The sequence below is a fragment of the Oncorhynchus masou genome, chromosome 29 (assembly GCF_036934945.1).
Source record: "Oncorhynchus masou masou isolate Uvic2021 chromosome 29, UVic_Omas_1.1, whole genome shotgun sequence".
NCBI classification, from domain to species: Eukaryota; Metazoa; Chordata; class Actinopteri; order Salmoniformes; family Salmonidae; genus Oncorhynchus; species Oncorhynchus masou.
This window is the reverse complement of record NC_088240.1, coordinates 88,499,608-88,514,976: the sequence shown is the minus strand read 5'-3', so window position 1 is coordinate 88,514,976 and position 15,369 is coordinate 88,499,608. Positions and strand designations below refer to the sequence as shown.

Genomic DNA, 15,369 nt, shown 5'->3' with positions numbered 1-15,369 from the left:
GACAAGCTAAAAATCTGTTGTTCTGTCCCTGAACAAGGCAGATAAACTCACTATTCCTAGGCAATCATTGAAAATAAGAATTTGTTCTTAACTGACTTGCCTAATTAAATAAAGGTTAAAAAATAAGTGGAATATTCAAACAGGTTGTTGATTACCCTAATATTCACTTAGCAGGCATGGCAAATATCATTTGAATGAATTCATCATGCCATTTGAACAATGGTACAAATGTGTATGCTGAATATTCATTAATGAAATAAATAACAACATTTATAATAATAAGCTTACAATGACGATGTGTCTCTCTTTTCCTTTGAGATTTCAGGATCCTAGTTGAGGACAATTTCAGATTAGCACTTGGATGCATTTCAAAGGTTATGACACATTATACAAGTTGCTTGTCACACCCACAGAAGCAGAACTATGATGACAACCACATGACTTTGAGGTGTGACAGTGCACCTGTCAGAAGAACTTCACGTAAATCGAAGGCGGAATAAATCATTATCAAATTACCTGTCTATGAAATATGCCATCAGTGACATGAAGTGTCATTATTGATGAATTGTATAATGTGTCATGAAGCACCTCCCCCAGCCGTGTGGAATGTCAATAGGATCCTGAACTTGAGGTAACCTGACACCTGACACCTGATGATGATGCTGTCCTGCATAGAGATATAAAATCTCCCAGCTCCCAAAAGAATGATTACATTCATCTGACAATTAGTAAGGGTGGTTTTATGTTGAGAGAATAGCTTGTGGATTGCCTAAGAGGCTCATACTGGATTCTCTGAAGGTAAGTAAGCCCACATCTGTAAACATTACTACAATATTTGGTACAACATGCTTTAAAAAAATAAATATTACATAGCTTTAATTTTGTTGTTGTTGTTGACAAAACCCCTCTTATTGTGATTCATTCATTTTAAATGTTGAACTTAGTTCCACAAGATATAAAAGCCAATATGCACTTTTTGATATGTAGCTTAACACGGTATTAGAAATGTAAAGATATTATTACTTGTCACGACTTCCGCCGAGGTTGGCTCTCCTGCCTGTGCAGGCGGTGCTCGGCGGTCATCGTCACCGTCCTACTAGCCACTACCGATCCCTTTTCTTGTGTCTGTTGGTTTTGTCTGATTGGTTTCACCTGTGTGTTGTTTAGTTAATTAGTGTCTGTATATGTAGTAGATTGTCCCGCCCTTGTTTTGTGCGGGATTGTTATTTGTATTCATGTCAGTTGGTGTAGTACTTGTGTTTTTATTCTCCGGTCTGTCTTTGATCCTGTGTTGGATTGTTCACCCTGTGTGTTGGGTTGACCGTGTTTTTTGTTCGCCGGAGAATAAACTGTCATATCACTATCTGCTCTCTGCACCTGATTCCACCCACCTTGATAAGACGTGACATTACTATAATTCTACATTTGCCACTATTTGCAATTTAATGTTCCCATAATGAATATTGAAAGTCTAAAATAATTTGAGATGCAGTAAGAAAAGCAAGAGTTGATGAGCATTACCCCTGTACAGCCTCCCTGGCCTCCCGGTTCTGGAATGAACCCTCCATTAAAATACATTACTGTAATTATTTGCTAAATGACATCACAGTTTATAGACGTTACACAAGTTCACTTGTATGTAAATCAAGTTTGTCTAGTTCAAAGCAGCTTAAAAACATGTACTACAACATGCATACATACATGAAGGCAAACTTCAACTCGCCCTAGCATAGCATTCAGATTGTTTAGTACAGAAATCATTATTCACTTTTCAAAATGTACATTAACTCGTGTATTTAGGATCCGCAAATATTCTCATATTTACTATATTGAAATGACAGTTTAAAATCCCTTTCTCTGAATTCCAGGAACGCAGCGTCTGAGTTCATTCACCATGGGGAGAGAGGATGTGGACATGCCAGACTCTCTACCAACCATCCCTGAGGGTATTGTCTGTCTCACATCATTGAAGGTCTTATTTATTAGCATAGAATTCCAAGTTAAGAGTAGATTAGAAGGAGTTGTGGTTGACTGATATCATCAGTAAGTGAAATTAAATAATTCTGTACAGTCAGTACATCAAAGTGAGAGGTGTCGTTCAACCTCGTTTCAGAGCATTTCATATTATTCTCTTTGTAAATCGTAAAATCAATTTAGTATGATATGTTAAGTTTTGTATGGTATGTATTACTTTGTGGATGTCCATCACCCATTTTGTATGACATGTTAGTAATTACAATTTGTATTATATGTTGCGAATTAGAAAAATATCAATATGTTCCGAATTTGCTAAAAGTATGATATGTTACGAATTCTAGCTAGGTGTCTAACTTTAGCTAGCTTGCTTGCTAGCGTTAGCTAGGCTAGGGGTAAGGTTTAGGGGTTAGGGTTAAGTTTGAAATTTGGTTAAAGGGTTAAGGTTTTAGTTATGGTTATAGGAAGGGTAACTAAAGGGGTTATGGTTTGGGGAAGGATTAGCTAACATACTAATTTGAGTGTCCCGAATGTACATTTACTATATTATGTCTAATCAATGAGACCAGGCAGTATCATTGGATGGCAGGTAGCCTAGTGGTTAAGAGCAATGGACTAGTAAATGAAAGGTCGTTGGTTTGAATCCCCAAGCTGACTAGGTGATACATCTGTTCATGTGTCCTTTAGCATGGCACTTAACCTCCCTTTAAATCACGCTGGACAAAGAGTGTCTTCTTCTAAATGATGTCTATGTTTAATTGATCATTGGTAATTGATTCAGAGGTATTTGCAAAAGGCTACCCCAACCTGGCCTTCCATGAGGATAAGAAACCTCAGGAGCGGATGACAGAGGGGCAGCCAACCGTTGACACGGAGCGCAAGCCAAAGAAGGGCCTCGGGTAGGCAACATTGCCATTCCTACTTTACTCCTATTACTGTGTGCTATTACTATTAAATATATTTTGGTTTGCTCATGAATCTATGTTTCATTTTCAAGAAGGAAGAAAAAAGAACCAGCCAAAGCAGTGGGATTTTTCCAGTTGGTATGTCCTGATTTTGGTTCCAGAAATACTAGGAAATACACAAGAATCTATTGGCAATCTGCACATACACTGTAGTACATGTAGTATATGTCAAAATGGGATCATTTGTTACAAGTGATCATGACAAGATTCATATTCTCCAGTCATTCCAATGTCTGCTGCATTTGACTGTGGTTTTATGTGTGTTGTGGTTGCAGTTCCGCTACGCTACTGGTTGTGAGGTGCTCCTGATGATAATTGGCCTGCTATGTGCTGCCCTCCACGGGATAGCCCTGCCCCTTATGTGTGTTGTGTTTGGACAGATGACCGACAGCTTTGTACAAAGTGGACAGCAGCTCAACCTTACAGGTACATATTCTGTTTGACAAGGTACAGATGTAGAATCTTCATTTGATCACTCTGTCGCAGGACAAGGGCTCTATTTTAACAAACCTAAAGCAATGGGAAATCTAAATGCTGGTGGTAGGGCTTTAGGTTGGGGGTTTGTCAGAAAATATTTGTCTATTTTCACAACCAAAAATGATTGGCGCAGTACTGACGGTGGCGAGAAAGGGCTTAGTTTTGACAATTAAACTAATTGTGGGTGTGTCAGGCTTGGCCCCTCACTGGCCATTCAGAAAGTGCTCAATAACTAAATATATGGTTTATTCAAGTTGTGCATTTATGGTCTTTTATGTATCACCTTGGAATCAATTCCAATTCCAAAGTTAGTCCATTATAGTTTGTTAAACAGCTTACAGAAATTACATAACACAATGTAGACCTATCCTCTCTTTGCTAAATAGGTCACCTTGAACCTGTTTCCAGTCTTCATTGTTCTAAGTAATTGCATGGTTTCAATGTGGACATAAATACATAGCATTCACACTAATATAGGGGCTAAGCCTACTGTAAATTGCATTATGGCTGAGCATGTCAATAAGCTAAGGTCTAAAAAGAGAGCTGATCACATTGGAAACAAAACAACCACTTGTATTAAACAGGCTATGTCTAAATACAGTTACAGGCACCATAATTACTCCTCTCAAACTTGATCTTTTAATAAAGCTTTGGTGATTAAGATTTGTTTCCAACCCTTTTACAATCTTGACTAGCCTACTTGATTGCATTGGGCAGGACAAAAAGAAAACAGCCTTCATTGACAGAATCGGAGGCTATGCTTGGTTTTTAATCAAATAAAACGAAATGGGGGGAAAATATAGTGTTTTATGTTTTTAAATACTATGAAGGCCTATACAGGCACCAAAAGCCCATTACTCTTGTTCCAATTAGCACTTTGATCATGTTTTTAAGGACGCACCTCAAATATTTCCACCCCTCCCATCTGAGCGCAAGCAAGCTGGAACAAGACAGGGAAATGACCAATCCTTGTGCAATAGTTTAACAATAGCAGAGCGCTGGTTTTAAGAGGTCGAAATTGCAAATGAAAGTGAGTTTGACACTAGCCCTGCCATAACGCCAGCCAAAAATAGAGCGGGTCCTTCCCAACAACGCAGAGAATGTTTACTGTTTATACTTCACCCTGTCCCCACTGCCAGAGTATCCCACCTTGTGAATGTTTACTGTTTATACTTCACCCTGTCCCCACTGCCAGTGTATCCCACCTTGTGAATGTTTACTGTTTATACTTCACCCTGTCCCCACTGCCAGTGTATCCCACCTCGTGAATGTTTAGTGTATATACTTCACCCTGTCCCCCCTGCTAGTGTATCCCACCTTGTGAATGTTTAGTGTATATACTTCACCCTGTCCCCACTGCCAGAGTATCCCACCTCGTGAATGTTTACTGTTTATACTTCACCCTGTCCCCACTGCCAGAGTATCCCACTTCGTGAATGTTTAGTGTATATACTTCACCCTGTCCCCCCTGCTAGTGTATCCCACCTTGTGAATGTTTACTGTATATACTTCACCCCTCCCCACTGAGAATGTTGACTGACTCCAGCACTTCCTGGTTCTGTCAGCAGTCATTGTCCTGTTGGAATGTAAATCCTTGCCCCAGCCCCCCGAGTGACACAGCGGTCTAAGGCACTGCATTGCCGTGAGAGATGCGTCACTACAGACCCGGGTTCGATACCTGGAGACCCATGAGGTGGCGCACAATTGGCCCAGCGTTGTCCGGGTTAGGAGAGGGTTTGACCGGCCAGGATGTCCTGTCCCATTGTGCTCTAGTGACTCCTTGTGGCGGGCCGGAACATTGTATGTAACGTTGTACGTTGTATGTATGAACGTTGTATGTATCTCTCTTTGTGGAGTAAAGGTGATTTAGAGTTTTTTTCACCTCTAGTTGCACAGGTGACATGCTGGTAGGATTTCAGTTTCCAGCATAAAAATCACCATCCACTAGAAGCGCTGCCTCTGGGTGAGCATTTTCTTGTTTGCTTATGGTCCTATACAGCTTGTTGAATGCGGTCTTAGTGCCAGCGTCGTTTTGGTATTTGACATTTATTAGGATCTCCATTAGCCGCTGCAGAAGCATCAGCTACTCTTCCTGGGGTCCACATGAAACATACTAACATCATACATAGTACAGCACATTATTAGTCAAGGACTGAAATGCATACATTTGAAACATCACAAATAGCCTATGTATAAGTACATACACACAATATCTAGATCTAAACAGTGCAATTAACATTAAAATACAAAATCTATAAAATGGCTGTGCAGCAAGGTGTTCTGTTACCTGTTTTTTAAACTGATTTTATTGCTAGCTTGAGTTACCTGGAGTGGCAGAGAGTTCCATGTAGTCACAGTTCTATTTAATACTGTAGGTTTCCCAGTCTCTGTTCTGGACCTGGGGACTTTGAAGAAACCTCTGGTTCATGTCTTGTGTTGTACTGATGAGTGTCCAAACTGTGTTCCAACTGCTTGAACAAACAGTTCGGTATCTTCAACACATCAATACCTTGCACAAAGACCAATAGTGGTTCAGTCAATCTCTCCTCAACTTTGAGCCAGGAGAGACTGATATGCATGTTACTGACACTTACCCTCCAAGTACTGTACATCTAAGTGCGATATGTGCTGCTTTGTTCTGGACCAACTGCAATTTACCTATGTCCTTCTTTGCTGCACATGAACACAGTAGTCCGGAAGCGAAAACTAGGGCCTGTAGGACATGTCTGGTCGACTGAGATATCAAGAAGGCAGAGCAATGCCCTATCATGGACAGATCTCTTCCCATTTTAGCAACCATTGAGTCTATATGTTTTGACCATGACAGCTTAGGGTTACATCCAGCAGTTTAGTCTCTTCAACTTGCTCAATAGCCACATTATTCAATAATAGATCTAAACAAGGTTTAACGTTGACTGATTGATTTGTTAAATAAATAATGCTTTTTGTTTTGAGATATTTAGCACCACACTATTACTAGTTACCCATTCTAAAACTGACTGGATATTAAGTGTCTCAGTTATTTATGTTACTGTTGCAGAAGATGTGTATGCTGTTGATTTTGTCAGCGTACATAGACAAACAGGTTTTATTCAAGTTCAGTGGAAGATCATTTGTAAAAACAGAAAACAATAGTGGCCCTAGCCGGCTGCCCTGCGGTACTCCACACTCAACGGAATTTGCATGAGAGAGGCTTCCATTAACCTCTAAACTCCCCATCCCAGGATTAGCATATCGCAACGGACATAAATATTCCTAGAAAATGTTCCTATTCATGAAAATCACAAGTGAAATATATTGAGACACAGTTTAGCCTTTTGTTATTCACCCTGTTATCTCAGATTTTCAAAATATGCTTTACAGCCAAAGCTAGACAAGCATTTGTGTAAGTTTATCGATAGCCTTGCATAGCATTTTGTCCAGCTAGCAGCAGGTAACTTGGTCACGGAAATCAGAAAAGCACTCAATTTAAATAGTTTACCTTTGATGAGCTTCGAATGTTTTCACTCTCGAGACTCCCAGTTAGATAGCCAATGTTCCTTTTTTCCAAAAATATTATTTTTGTAGGCGAAATAGCTCCGTTTGTTCTTCACATTTGGCTGAGAAATCGCCCGGAAATTGCAGTCACAAAAAAATATTCCAAATTAGCTCCATAATATCGACAGAAACATGGAAAACGTTGTTTATAATCAATCCTCAAGGTGTTTTTCAAATATCTGTTCGATAATATATCCACTGGGACAATTGTTTTTTCAGTAGGACCGATTGGAATAATGGCTACCTCTGTATTTCACGAGAGAATCACTCTGAGAGCCATCAGGTGACCACTTGCGCAATATAGCCGCTTATGGGTATTCTTCAACATAAATGTGTAAAACTACGTCACAATGCTGTAGACACCTTGGGGAATACGGAGAAAAAGTAATCTGGTTGATAGCCCATTCACTGCTCAATAGGGACGCATTGGAACGCAGAGCTTTCAAAAGATGAGTCACTTCCGGATTGGATTTTTCTCAGGCTTTCGCCTGTGATATCATTTCTGTTATACTCACAGACAATATTTGTACAGTTTTGGAAACTTTAGAGTGTTTTCTATCCTAAGCTGTCAATTATATGCATATTCTCGCATCTTGTCCTGACAAAATATCCCGTTTGCTACGGGAACGTTATTTTTCCAAAAATGAAAATACTGCCCCCTAGTCACAAAAGGTTAACCTCTCTGGGATATGTGGGACGCGTCCCACCTGGCCAAAAGCCAGGGAAAATGCAGAGTGCCAAATTCAAATCAATTACTATAAAAATCTAAATTTCATTAAATCACACATGCAAGATAGCAAATTAAAGCTACACTTGTTGTGAATCCAGCCAACATGTCAGATATCAAAAAGGCTTTTTGGCAAAAGCACCTCAGTAAACAAAGAGAGAAACCATATTTCAACCCTGCAGGCGTGACACAAAATGCAGAAATAAAAACATAATTCATGCCTTACCTTTGACAAGCTTCTTTCGTTGGCACTCCAATATGTCCCATAAACATCACAAATGGTCCTTTTGTTCAATTAATTCCGTCGATATATATCCAAAATGTAAATTTATTTGGCGCAGTTGATCCAGAAAAACGTGACTACAAAATATCTCAAAAGTTACCTGTAAATTTTGCCAAAACATTTCAAACTACTTTTGTAATACAACTTCAGGTATTTTTTTTAACACAAATAATTAATACAATTGAAGACGGGATGATCTGTGTTCAATACAGGAAGAAAACAAAATGAAGCCTGCTTTCTGGTCACGCTTCTCTAACAGTACACTTCAAGTGACCCTCGTTCAAGATTGTCATACTTCTTCATTACACAAAGGAATAACCTCAACCAATTTCTAAAGACTGTTGACGTCCAGTGTAAGCGATAGGAACTGCAAGAAGGTCCCTTAGAAATCTGGATTCCCAATGAAATCCCATTGAAAAGAGTGACCTCAAAACAAAACAAAAAAATCTGAATGGTTTGTCCTCAGGGTTTCGCCTGCTAAATAAGTTCTGTTTTACTCACAGACATGATTCAAACAGTTCTCTCCAAAAATTCAAACAGTGTTTTCTCTCCAAATCTACTAATAATACGCATATCTTATCGTCTGGGGATGAGTAGCAGGCAGTTGAATTTGGGCATCCATTTTATCCGGACGTGAAAATACTGCCCCCTGTCACCAAGAAGTTAACGAAAACCCTCTGTGTTCTATTAGATAGGTAACTCTCAATCCATAATAAGGCAGCGGATGAAAATCCTCGGCAATAGGTTAGGATCACTACATCAAAAGCTGCTTTGAAGTCTAACAAAACACCTCCCACCATCTTCTTACTATTCATTTCTTTCAGCCAATCATCAGCTATTTGTCAGTGCTGAGCATGTTGAGTGCCCATCCCTATAAGCATGTTGAGTGCCCATCCCTATAAGCATGTTGAGTGCCCATCCCTATAAGCATGTTGAGTGTCCATCCCTATAAGCATGTTGAGTGTCCATCCCTATAAGCATGCTGAAAGTCTGTTGTTAATTCATTTTCTGTAAAATAACTTTGTATTTGATCAAGCTATTTGTTCTCTCCAAAAGTTTGCTAAGCACTTGTTACAGGCTGACTTGTCAGGTGTTTTAACCATTAAAGGGTGCTCTGCTATTCTTGGGTAGCGGAATTAACTTTGCCTCCCTCCATGTCTGAGGGCACACACCGTCTTCTAGGCTTGTGGTGTTAAATCCACAGCTTTCTTGGTAAATAGTATAGTCTACAGCTTATCACAAGGTATTCTTACTCAGGTGAGCAGAACCTTGAGACTTCCTTAATATCACTCACCAGCTGTTGTTAACAGAGACACTCACCTCCCCCCTTGATCTTACCTGAGCTAGATGTATATTATCCGTGTCCTTGTTTAGCCACGACTCTAAGAAACATAGAATATTACAGTTCTGCAGGTTCCATTGATAGGATAGTCTCGAAAAGAGCTTGTCCAGTTTGTTCTCTTGCACGTTCGCAAGAGGGTAGAGGTAGTTTATTTATTAATCTATGTACAATCGTGGCCAAAAGATTTGAGAATGACACAAAGGTTAACTTTCACAAAGTTTGCTGCTTCAGTGTCTTTAGATATTTTTGTCAGATGTTACTATGGAATACTGAAGTATAATTACAAGCATTTCATAAGTGTCAAAGGCTTTTATTGACAATTACATGAAGTTGATGCAAAGAGTCAATATTTGCAGTGTTGACCCTTCTTTTTCAAGACCTCTGCAATCCGCCCTGGCATGCTGTCAATTAACTTCATGGCCACATCCTGACTGATGGCAGCCCATTCTTGCATAATCAATGCTTGGAGTTTGTCAGAATTTGTAGGTTTTTGTTTGTCCACCCACCTCTTGAGGATTGACCACAAGTTCTCAATGGGATTAAGGTCTGGGGAGTTTCCTGGCCATGGACCCAAAATATCGATGTTTTGTTCCCCCAGCCAATTAGTCATCAGTTTTGCCTTATGGCAAGGTGCTCCATCATGCTGGAAAAGGTATTGTTCGTCACCAAACTGTTCCTGGATGGTTGGGAGAAGTTGCTCTCGGGGGATGTGTTGGTACCATTATTTATTCATGGCTATGTTCTTAGGTAAATTTGTGAGTGAGCCCACTCCCTTGGCTGAGAAGCAACCCCACACATTAATGGTCTCAGGATGCTTTACTGTTGGCATGACACAGGACTGATGGTAGCGCTCACCTTGTCTTCTCCGGACAAGCTTTTTTCCGGGTACCCCAAACAATCAGAAAGGGGATTCTTCAGAGAAAGTGACTTTACCCCAGTCCTCAGCAGTCCAATCCCAAATCAAATCAAATCAAATTTTATTTGATTCTCTGTACCTTTTACAGAATATCGGTCTGTCCCTGATGTTTTTCCTGGAGAGAAGTGGCTTCTTTGCTGCCCTTCTTGACACCAGGCCATCCTCCAAAAGTCTTCACCTCACTGTGCGTGCAGATGCACTCACACCTGCCTGCTGCTATTCCTGAGTAAGCTCTGTACTGGTGGTGCCCCTATCCCGCAGCTGAATCAACTTTAGGAGACTGTCCTGGCGCTTGCTGGACTTTCTTGGACGTCCTGAAGCCTTCTTCACAACAATTGAACCGCTCTCCTTGAAGTTCTTGATGATCCGATAAATGGTTGATTTAGGTGCAATCTTACTGGCAGCAATATCCTTGCCTGTGAAGCCTTTTTTTGTGCAAAGCAATGATGATGGCAATGTTTCCTTGCAGGTAACCATGGTTGACCGAGGAAGAACAATGATTCCAAGCACCACCCTCCTTTTGAAACTTCCAGTCTGTTATTTGAACTCAATCAGCATGACAGAGGGATCTCCAGCCTTGTTCTCGTCAACACTCACACCTGTGTTAACGAATCACTGAATCCCTGATATGATGTCAGCTGGTCCTTTTGTGTCAGGGCTGAAAAGCAGTATAAATGTTTTTTGGGGATTCCGTTCATTTGCATGGCAAAGAAGGACTTTGGAATGAATTACAATTCATCTGATCACTCCTCATAACATTCTGGAGTATATGCAAATTGCCATCATACAAACTGAGGCAACAGACTTTGTGAAAATTAATATTTGTGTCATTCTCAAAACTTTTGGCCACGACTGTAGTTTTGTCAGGGTGCCCGCACGTTGGCCTCTCTTGCACTTTCTCCTCCGAGTGCAGAGGATTAGGGTCTGGTCCGGGGTGAAAAGTATGTCCTGCACCGCCAAGTAGAAATCTTCATCCAATACGAGATTAGTTATTGCTGTTCTGATGTCCAGAAGCTCTTTTCGGTCATAGCAAACCATGGGGGAACCATTATGTACAAAAAGGTTTAGATCAGCACAATGGAGTTTGTTTCTGGTCTCAGGTTCAGGAATGGCTGAAAAATTATTACATTTACCTAAAATGACACGGCTATTTACACTGTTGGGAGATTTGGAAAGTCAATCATTCAACAATATTATAATAATTTTAGTGAAAATTTCATCTTTAGCTTACAATCTTTGGATACTATGTCATTAGAAAGGTTCAAAATTCATATCAGACATCACAGCACAGTGGAAAGATATATGGCACGTGGACATCAAAACAGGATGGTCTTACGGAGATACATTTAGGTGGGCTGGACTGAGAGGAGCAGAGGGGGGAGATTAAAACGCTTATGATCAGTGATAGTTATTACTGAAAACACTATGTAGATGTCTGAGTACATATCCAGTATCTATCCAAAATGTAATGTGTATAATCCAGAAACGGATATATTTGTTGTGTAATTACTGTGTATAAAAGTACCATGTTTGACTGCAGCTGGTTCAGAAAATGACCGTTTATGCAGGGTTAACAGCAACAAAACAAGTTATCCTTAGTGCTTCGATTACCCCTGCAATCCTCTCACCACAAACATGGTTATCATATTTTCAAGATAATGTTTGTATAGAGCGATCAGTGGCTATGATAAACAATGCTCGGGCAAATACAGTTGATGCATGGGATGTAAAACTGTATCAGATATCAACAACTCTTGACCAAGCAACAGACCTACAATGTGAGTGGTGGGACAACATTTTATTTTCTGAGAATAATATAGAACATATTGTATTATAAACTCTACTTCCTTCCTATGAAATGTCATTGTGTACTCAAATAATTGACTCCTGACGGTATGTAAATAGTTTTTTGATCATAAAAAAAGTGCCATGTATGTAAAACGTGTGTAAAATGTATATGTAGCCTAACAAGAAAGAGCATCAAACACAGGGGGATATGCAAAAAAGAAGAACACACAAAAAACACACTAAACAGCAGAATTGGTCAGGAACTAGTAAAACAGCCGCTATCTAATCCAGCACCATTCAATGCCCATTCATTATAATCCACCTGTCCTGTTGCTGCAGGATTCTTTTCCTGCTGTAGCAAACTGGCTCAAATTAAGATTTTACATCTGTGTATTGGCTATAAAGTGCAGGGATTTGTGGCCGTGCATTACAGTGAGCTACATATGTGATTATTTATATTATGGGTTGCATTGTTTAGGCATATCTTCACCATGTATAATGGTGATTTGTGGATTATGTTTTATACTACACATATCATATGTTAGGCACGCCACATTGTGAACATTGACTACTGGTATTGTCATTTCTCCATAGCCAATTTCACTGTGGAGGAGATCAGCGCTTTATTGAACTCAACTGACGGATGTATTCAAATTCCTGGAGTTGATATAGAAGCTCTAATGACTCGGCAAGTGATAATGAGTACAGTAGATGACAGACACACATTATCAATATATTATAAATATATCCTCCTGTAAATACAATGTGGCTTTTATTTCTGATTATAAACTGGGTGGTTCGAGCCCTGAATGCTGATTGGCCCGACAGCCGTGGTATATTAGACCGTATACCACGGGTATGACAAAAAATATATATTTTTACTTATCCAATTACATTGGTAACCAGTTTATAATAGCAATAAGGCACTGGGGTTTGTGGTATATGGCCAATATACCACGGCTCAGGGCTGTATCCAGGCACTCTGCATTGCATCGTGCGTAAGAACAGGCCATATACCCCCCCCCCCCCCCGTTGCTTTTGCTTATTGCTTAAAAACATACTGTGTGGTACATACATTTGAATTTCCAGACATGCCTATTACTTCATTGGGATCGGTTGTGCTGTGTTCCTGCTGGGGACCTTTCAGGTGATGTTGTTCTTGTTGACAGCCACCAAACAGACCAAACGGATCCGGGAGAAATACTTCCATGCCATCCTCCACCAACAGATGTCCTGGTTTGATACACACCAGATAGGAGTTCTCAACGTCAGGTTAACAGAGTAAGTTTGATACATTGGATGAATGATTGGGATTTATTTTTTTATCAAAGACAATGTCATATTTTAGCATATATGATCACATTGAGCAACTACAGATATAAAAAATGTGATTTAGATTGTTTCAATACTGTCAATTATTATAATGTAATACTTTTACTTTCTACAGTGACATCAACACAATCAACGAAGGCCTTGGAGACAAGATCTGTGTGTTCGTGCAGTTCTTCTGCACCTTCTTGTCAGGGTTCATCATTGGTTTCATCTTCGGCTGGAAGCTAACCCTCGTCATCCTGGCCGTCAGTCCTCTCCTGGCAGGATCAGCTGCCGTCTGGTCCAAAGTAAGACTACCAATGATCTGCAAAGACAAAAGCTTCATCCCAAATGATACCCTATTTCCTAGTAGTGCACTACTTGAAAGTAATATACTATATAGGGAATAAGGTGCCATATTGTTTTCATATGTGTCACTAAACAGTGGTCGCATCACTACTCTTGTGCCCAAATCCACCCCTAGTTTATACTTATCCAATCCTCTCAGTTTCCCACAATCATATTTCTTTTATAAAGACATTTTTACATCAGCATTATAAGATACCGTATTAATTAACAGTTTATATTTGATTTCAGATCCTTGCCACCCTGACCAGTAAGGAGCTGTCTGCCTATGCCAAAGCAGGGGCGGTAGCTGAAGAGATACTGGTGGCTATCAGGACAGTTGTGGCTTTCAATGGACAGAAGAAAGCTGTGGAAAGGTTAGTCAGTTATTAACTAATTAATGTGTTGCATAAAACAGTGGATCTTTCCATAATTATATATATGATCTCCCAAAATCAAGACACATTCCCCTCTTTAGGCATGTCTTCTATATATTTTAGGTATGAAAGAAACTTGGAGGATGCTAAAAACTTTGGAATAAAGAAAGCCATCACCACTAACGTGTCCATGGGCTTCACCCAGTTTGTCATATTTGGGACGTACGCCTTGGCTTTCTGGTACGGGACCAAGCTCTCTGTAGACGAGCCTGAAAACTACACCATTGGAAAAACCATTACAGTAAGCTTTTATGGCAGATTTTAAGTAAGAATGTACTATTTTCCAATAGATGCATTTACATTTTATTGTGAAGAGGCCTCTGCAATGTCTTCACACCTGTTACTCTGTCTGATATTAATATAATTCCTTTCTTCGTTACATTCTTTGTTGCTGCTATTTTTAGGTCTTCTTCTCGGTGATGATTGGGGCATTCTCTTTGGGCCAGGGTGCGCCTAACTTGGAAGCCATCGCCAAAGCCCGGGGTGCTGCCTATGAAGTCTACAATACCATTGACCAGGTACCGGAAGTAATCAGTTTAACAACTGAATCACCATAGCACTGACTCCATGTGAACTCACTCAGAACAACATGATCTCAAGAACTCAGGTCGAATTTAGACATTTGTCCTACTGCCGCGGTTGATGAGTTGATTTGTTTGTCATAGCCGCGGCCCATAGACAGCAGTTCAAAGGAAGGTCACAAACCAGACTGTGTGAAAGGAGACATTGAATTCAAGAACATCCACTTCAGCTACCCCTCCAGGAAAGATGTCAAAGTAAGTAGTGGATTTGAATCGAACCAGATCCAGACACTAACCTGTCTCCAAATGATTTGAAAAATGCACAATAAGGAAGAAGCTAAGTTGAATTTCCAGTTGGATTAGCAAAAACAAAATGACAAGCCGTACAATTGTAAAATGACAGGTAAAAATACATGTTAAATACGTTGTGGGATGTGTTCCCTGTCGCTGTAGATTCTTCAAGGAGTGAATCTGACAGTGCCTCGTGGGAAGACCATAGCTCTGGTTGGAGCCAGTGGATGTGGGAAGAGCACCACCATTCAGCTACTGCAGCGCTTTTATGATCCAGACTCAGGAGAGGTATGAACAAATCTGATCAAGGCTTATTCAAAGTGTGTTTAAAGTGCATTTGATGAGCCCGTCCTCCAATAGCTCCACCCACCAGCCTCCAGTGAAGGACTCACATGCTTTATGATCCAACCTCAGGAGAAGAAGGCAGTACACGAGCGCATTAAAGTTCAAACACC

At 40.1% G+C, this 15,369-nt stretch overlaps 1 protein-coding gene across 6 annotated transcripts in view; it reads left to right on the top strand.

The window, feature by feature from the left end:
* The first annotated feature begins 688 nt into the window (after positions 1 to 688).
* Positions 689 to 15,369, top strand: part of abcb5 (ATP-binding cassette, sub-family B (MDR/TAP), member 5) — a 29,350-nt gene continuing 14,669 nt past the window's right edge. For 3 of the 6 annotated variants that reach the window (XM_064946775.1, XM_064946777.1, XM_064946773.1), the window contains exons 1-13: positions 689 to 798; positions 1,869 to 1,946; positions 2,756 to 2,873; positions 2,972 to 3,017; positions 3,215 to 3,365; positions 12,604 to 12,697; positions 13,099 to 13,290; positions 13,457 to 13,628; positions 13,918 to 14,042; positions 14,166 to 14,343; positions 14,507 to 14,620; positions 14,768 to 14,878; positions 15,077 to 15,202. In XM_064946775.1, the coding sequence (XP_064802847.1) occupies positions 1,895 to 1,946; positions 2,756 to 2,873; positions 2,972 to 3,017; positions 3,215 to 3,365; positions 12,604 to 12,697; positions 13,099 to 13,290; positions 13,457 to 13,628; positions 13,918 to 14,042; positions 14,166 to 14,343; positions 14,507 to 14,620; positions 14,768 to 14,878; positions 15,077 to 15,202 (1,479 nt within the window). In that variant the 5' untranslated portion in view covers positions 689 to 798; positions 1,869 to 1,894. The remainder of the gene's footprint in view (positions 799 to 1,868; positions 1,947 to 2,755; positions 2,874 to 2,971; positions 3,018 to 3,214; positions 3,366 to 12,603; positions 12,698 to 13,098; positions 13,291 to 13,456; positions 13,629 to 13,917; positions 14,043 to 14,165; positions 14,344 to 14,506; positions 14,621 to 14,767; positions 14,879 to 15,076; positions 15,203 to 15,369) is intronic. The other 3 variants (XM_064946776.1, XM_064946774.1, XM_064946779.1) reach the window with 3 other exon arrangements.